This window comes from Temnothorax curvispinosus, unplaced genomic scaffold (assembly GCF_003070985.1).
Source record: "Temnothorax curvispinosus isolate PA1 unplaced genomic scaffold, ASM307098v1 QBEX01013810.1, whole genome shotgun sequence".
Lineage (NCBI taxonomy): Eukaryota > Metazoa > Arthropoda > Insecta > Hymenoptera > Formicidae > Temnothorax > Temnothorax curvispinosus.
The window spans coordinates 1-6253 of record NW_020223590.1 but is presented as its reverse complement, the minus strand read 5'-3'; the positions used below and the strand labels follow the sequence as shown (position 1 = coordinate 6253).

The 6253-nt window shown below is 42.8% G+C and overlaps 1 protein-coding gene across 1 annotated transcript in view; it reads left to right on the top strand.

Annotated features, from left to right (window-relative positions):
- LOC112463972 (tectonic-3-like) overlaps positions 1–4090 on the top strand; it is a 38249-nt gene extending 34159 nt beyond the window's left edge. Inside the window, exon 5 of the mRNA XM_025030702.1 lies at positions 3920–4090. Within this exon, the coding sequence (XP_024886470.1) occupies positions 3920–4090 (171 nt within the window). The remainder of the gene's footprint in view (positions 1–3919) is intronic.
- Positions 4091–6253: the final 2163 nt, after the last annotated feature.

Below are 6253 nucleotides of genomic sequence, written 5' to 3'. Positions count from 1 at the left end.
GTTTTAATACGATGCACTGACTTGAATCTTTGGTTAAAATGTGGCAAAAATCTTTTATTAAATTCCGAAACTATTTTAAAAATTTGATCATCCTGTAATGAGTATTTTTCATGTAAAAACTGTTCTAATGAACTATTACGGTCGAAAAGAACTTCGCACAAAATTTTATAAGGAACTACGAAATCGCTCATGATTGCAAAATAGTATATTGTGCACCAAGGCGAAAGTAGCGTTTTTCAGACGAGTGTGAAGTTTGCCGCCCGAGCCGAAGGCGAGTAGTACCAACTTTCCTCCCTGTATAGCGGGCGGAAAGTAACCACTTTCCTCCCTAGCTCCCTAGAGAAGAAAGTGGTTACTTTTCGCCCGAGAGAGAGAGAGAGAGAGAGAGAGAGAGAGAGCGAGAAAGACACGTGACAATGCAAGCGTGCGCATGATATGATAGCGGCCGCGCTTTCTGACATCACTGACGCGCGACTGCAGTCAAATAATAATTAAGTACAGCTAAAGTTGCAAGAAGTAGCACGTAATTTTTATAGGACAGTTTAGTAATAGCATCTGCTGTCAAAAAATACAATCAAGAGCTTGGAGGAAAGTGGAGCATTTTTTATAGACATAATGAAATAAATAAAAACTTAAAATTTTATCATTATGTAATAGGATTTACGTTAACAATTTTAGAAAAGTAATTATGTCACATATAAAGTAAGAATGTACACATTTGAAATACATGAGATATATTTCGGTTAAATAGACATTAGACAATAGTTAGAGTACAAAAATCTATCTAAGAATTGAGGTTTTTTCCTGAAATCAAATAAATAAAATATACATTTTTATAATAAGATACTACTATATTTATTAGATATCCCAAAATAGTAGTCAATAAATAAAAACATTATTTTCAAAATTTTGGGTTTTTTCCACTTCCGCACCACTGTGGGCCGCTGCCAGCGCCTCCGCCACTTCCTGGACGGTAGCGGCGTCATCCAGCCCCCCAATGCGCACATCTACGCACTTAAAGGGCCGGGTGACCCGCACCTCGCCCTCAAAGAATTCCTGCCGCAACCTACCGGCCAAGAGATCTGCCTTCTCATTTGAGTCGGCCCCGGGGACCTCAAACAAGAGGCTCCCGGTGGCCGCTCTTCTCACCTTGAGATCCTTTATCCCCAGATCCGCGAGGGATATCTTTTCCTTCGCGGATCTCAACACTCTCGCATACTTCTCTGTTTTGCTTTCATTTAAAATCGTTATTCCGACTGCCGTAGTCTTTGGGGCAGCCGGAAAACGATTCTCCTTACCACCTATCCTAGATCCCCTAACCCCACTCTTACCAGGAGGGGGAGGGACCCTAGTTCTCACTCCTCTTTTAACCTCCTTCCCTTCTCCAGACCCCGCCACTCCGGCGTAAGTCCGAACTGAAGAGACTGGACCACCCTTCTTATTGAACGAGGAAGAGGGTGCAGTCGCCTGACTAACACCTCCCATCCCCCCGTCTATTGTACCGCCACTGCTAGTCACTTCCCTGGGCCTCCCACCCGGGGTAACTGGTTTCGCCTTTGTGGATTCTCTAAGGGAACGAATATCCTTAGCGATGGTCTCGAGCTTGCGGTCGAGAGCCACCATCTTTTCCTCCATTGGATCGTTGTTAGATCCACCAGCAGACTTCGTTGCTTTCCCTGGGCAGGGTGCTTCGGTTTGGCAACCAATGTCGCGTCTCTCCACGATTTCACCCATCTCCATGACCGTCGACTGGTTACACGAAGAGTTCGGACAGCCAGCCGACAATTTCTCCTCCAACACTTCAACTCGAGTCCTCAGCTCGGTCACCTCCTTCGCTAACTCCTCTTTCCTCCTCCTCTCCTCCTTAGCCCATCTGGCCGCCTTCTTCTCCCTACTATGAAGAGTGTGCACAACCTTATCGACAACGTTGGCGTAAATTTCCGCCTCTGTGTCGATGGTGCCATCATCATATGGGGCGGCCAAACGACTGTATAAGAAGAGCTTGACTCTATCCAACAGCAAGTCCGCACCCAACTCCACAATCCTCTTGTTGAGCAGACCCGGATGTTCTACCAATTCCTTGGCGGAGATCCCTGGTGGTATTGCTTTCCCGGAAGTGCCCTTCGTCACCTTACACCCTTGTGACAGCGTCAGTGAATCCTGCAAACCCACTTCTCTAGTATCCTCGAGTGTTTGAGATACCTCCATTCTTTGACGCATATCGTCAGTTTTTGTCCTCTTATTTATTGCGGCTCCTTCCGCACTCTCATCGCCCTTGCTACTTTCAAAAGGGTCTAAGGACTTATCCCCCTTCCGCCTTACTTTCCCTTTACCCCCCTTGTTATTCCCCAAAAAATTATTCATAGAATAATACCTCCCCATGACCTTCTTCGGCTCTGCTGGTCAGGGCATGCCCTCACCAACCGCTCCTTACAAAACTAGGCCCCAAGTTCCCCCGGGGGACCAGCTATGCCATCGCCCGGGAATCGTCATCCGGATCTGGCCCCTGTGTATGCCCCCTACTCATCCCACGGGCGAGGCCCATCGAGGGGCCGTCGCACCGTGGTCTTTCGGGAGTTCCCTACCTCCGACAATGGAGGCACCAAGGAGGGCGCCGCCACGCAGGGAGAAGGTCACCCCGACGTTCCGGACGAAGGAGACTGCGACCCCTCCAACGCCCTTCCCACCGGGGTGACCAGCCTGAAGTCCGCAGCCCGCCAGTCGACTTTGGATAGGGAGATTTCTCACCATACCTTTCCCGCGTGCTAAGCAGAAGGCCAGAGCTCCGGCCGAGTAAACTCGATTCCGGTCCCGATCCCGGTCTCCGGCCCCTCGCCGCCCGTGAGAAAACAGGGCACAGGGTTCCCCCCAGTGGACGCAGTCGCCGACCAGCGGGCTACTTACGCGCCACCGGCCCTAGTTGCCGGTGGCAAATGCACCGTCGGCCCTAACCTGGAAACGTCCAGGCGGCCCAACGGTGCTCTCCCACTGTGGGGCTGCTCGGCCCAGACCTCGGATCATTTCCAAGCGGCCTGGACAGCCCCGGTGGGCCCGCAATCCCGGGATCTGCCGGAGCACCAGCGTGTAATGATCCCAGGACTGTCCTCCATCCTGCCGGAGCACCGGCGTGCAATGGATGGAGGAAAGCCAACGTCCCGTTGGCCGATGGGAGAATCACACTCTCCCTAACGGTCCTGGCCGACCGAGCGATTAAAGTCAGGGCCGCCAACCCCTACTGACTGTTGGAGGCTGGTTCGCCGAAGCTAGCCAGTCTCCTAAGCAGGGCAACCGGTCCCCCGGTTTGTATTCTGGGTTTTCCTTCCCATAGGACGGACGGGTAACGGAGCCAGGCGAAGCTGGCTCGTCCCTTATGGTCCCGTCCGACTGGGCGAACTTTTTATAGAGGCCGCCTACCTCGCGAGTCCCCGGAGGGACTCCCCGGTTTCTGCCAGTGCGAAGACCGATGGAGATTACGGTACTGGTGTGCTCGGGTACCTCGGGTTCGCAAAACCCGTAGTTGGGAAGGCCCCCAGTGACTCCTAAGAGTCCCCGGTGGCCTCCCCCATCCCCTGAGGGGTGAAAAACCGAGCCTTATGTCTTCCTCCGCGCCTACTCCGAACCCTGACCAGCTGCAAGCAAATTTGCGCGTCGGAAGTTAGGTTGTTTTAACTTATTAAATTTCTTTATTTGTTTTTAGCTTAGGCATATACCAGAATTTGTTACAATTTTTTTCTATTGCTATTTTTTATTATATTATAGATATTATAAATATATGTAATGTAAATTACAATATTGTATTTAATACGTACATGTTACATTTTATGAATTATTATGATTACTCAAAATTGTCATAACAGAACATTGTTTTATATTGCAAATATGTATTAACCTATTATTCTAAATAAATGTATTTGTTTAGGTATTATCTAATGAAGATCTATGGAAAATGTTACAAATGGAAAACTACAAATGGAAAACGGAATATAGCAAAATATTGTCCAACTACAATTTGTCAAAATATTATCAACATGGAGAAATATTATGGAAATTACATGATAAATCTGTTGAAGCAATAGGTAAAATAAGATAATAAAAATAATAGGTTGCAGTTAATAAAAAATAAACACTTATATTTTTCTTTATTTAAATAATTTTCAAAATACCACGAATAAAAATATTTGATTAGTTACTTCATATTCTAATCAATGTATATAAACAAAGGAATTACGATTCAAGTAGTACGTATCTTCACATTCCTATTCAAAAGTCTCCTTTTAATATAACGAGATACATATTGCAACTATTCGGAACCGATTTGATTCTCTTTGAAATATGTTGCAAAATACAAAAATATCTAAGAGACACCGTATATTCTAAGCAATTATTGTCAAAATAATAAGATATATAAAAAAAATTAATTGCGAGACTGAGAGGCCAAATTCAAACAATTAAAGGATATTATAATTTATAATAATATTTAATAATTTATTATCTAAAGATCAATAACACATGTGGACGTTTCGACCTTACTTGGTCTTCTTTAGCATAAATTAAGAATAAATAATAATAATGAATTCAACGATTATGCGAATTCTAAAAGTAATATATGTATTATAAAATAGAAAGAAGTATAGTATATAGATTATAGATCCCAAGAAAAAATATCTCTTATAATATCTTATATGCTCGTATAAGAAGCAATTTTATATGCTCATATGTGAATTTTGGCCTAATAAGAGCTTATATGATTATATAAAATTATATATAAAAATATACATATTTAAATAAGTTTCAGAAAATTGTTATTTTTAAATGTTATTTTTTAAGTATGTCTTTATTATAAGAGTGAACTCCATGATACAACTGATACAAAAATTGTGCCGCTCCATAGCGCGAGAGAGTGTCGTGTCTCTTAATACTATTCTTATAACACTGTTTGTCAATCAAGAGACACGGTAGTGTCTCGCGCCAAGTACACGCGAAGCGAGACCGCACCGTGACTCTTTTACGCGAACGCACGAGTTGCGAGTACCCGAGATTTTGAGATCTCAATAACGAGTAAACGGATCAAGTTTTAAGTAGGTTTGATCGATAGCTTGGGGTCGATTTATATAATAAAAGTGTTTTTAGTTTTTTTCTACGTGCCCTACGAGCGGAGATATTACGACACAAAGTCTGAAATGTTAAATTTTACAATTAAGATACGTCGTTATCGTCGTCATCGCCGTACGGTTGCTTTTGCATCAATAGATGGCGTTTTTGAGATACCTCGAGTGTTTGAAAAGAGACAGCATATACATACGTGTGCGTCGTGTGCGCTCAGTGTAGACAGTGCGTTTAGCGCGTTCAACGCGCTGTCAGTCAGCTACTTATAACCTATAAATATGTATCGTGCAACACCGTGATCTCTCATTATTAAATACGATTGTTTAATTCCGAATTTCGGTCGCGTCACGCAAGGATAGAAGTGTCACGAAATTAAGATGGGTGTCACAAGAGACAAAATATTAGCGGGTCGGATTTATCAGTGTAGTGACAGTCGTGACCGTCGTGACAGATAGTGACATAGTGATTTTGACCGCAGGGAGCTGATACCGAAATCTTTAAGAAGGAAGGTGTATCCAAAATTGCATACGTATGTATATGCTGTTTTGTGAAAGTTAACGAAAACAAGAAAGTTATTTGTATCTATATGCACGTGTTTATATGCACGTGTGACAAGCACTATCGCGTAAAAAAGATTTTTCTAAAGTATGTTCATTATTTTTTAGTATTACATTTTGTGTAGTAAAAAAGATTCTGAGAAGGAAAATTGTCGCTCATGTCCTGTTTGTTTCTAATTAATACAAACTATCGCGATGTCAGAGGTCTGTGAAGTTAGCACTCTAAACATATTTGTTTGTCCACTCTTTAAAAAAAAAGTTATAACAAAATAAAAAAATTTGACATCAGCACCCTCATGAACATTTTTCATTAATTTTCAAACGGGATACAATTGTCCGCGATTTTTGTTTGTCCACTCTGCAAAAGAGAGTTATAATATAAATAATTAAAAAAAAAAGCAATTGTCTTTATAAACAACCTTGACTGCAAATTACGTACTGGAATCGTTTGTCTAATTATGATTTTTGTTTGTCCATTGCTTATTTTCGTTTGTTGATAAAAATAAGAACTATATTAAATTGTAGATGTTATGCATATACACCCACACACACACACACACACACACACACACACACACACACACACACAC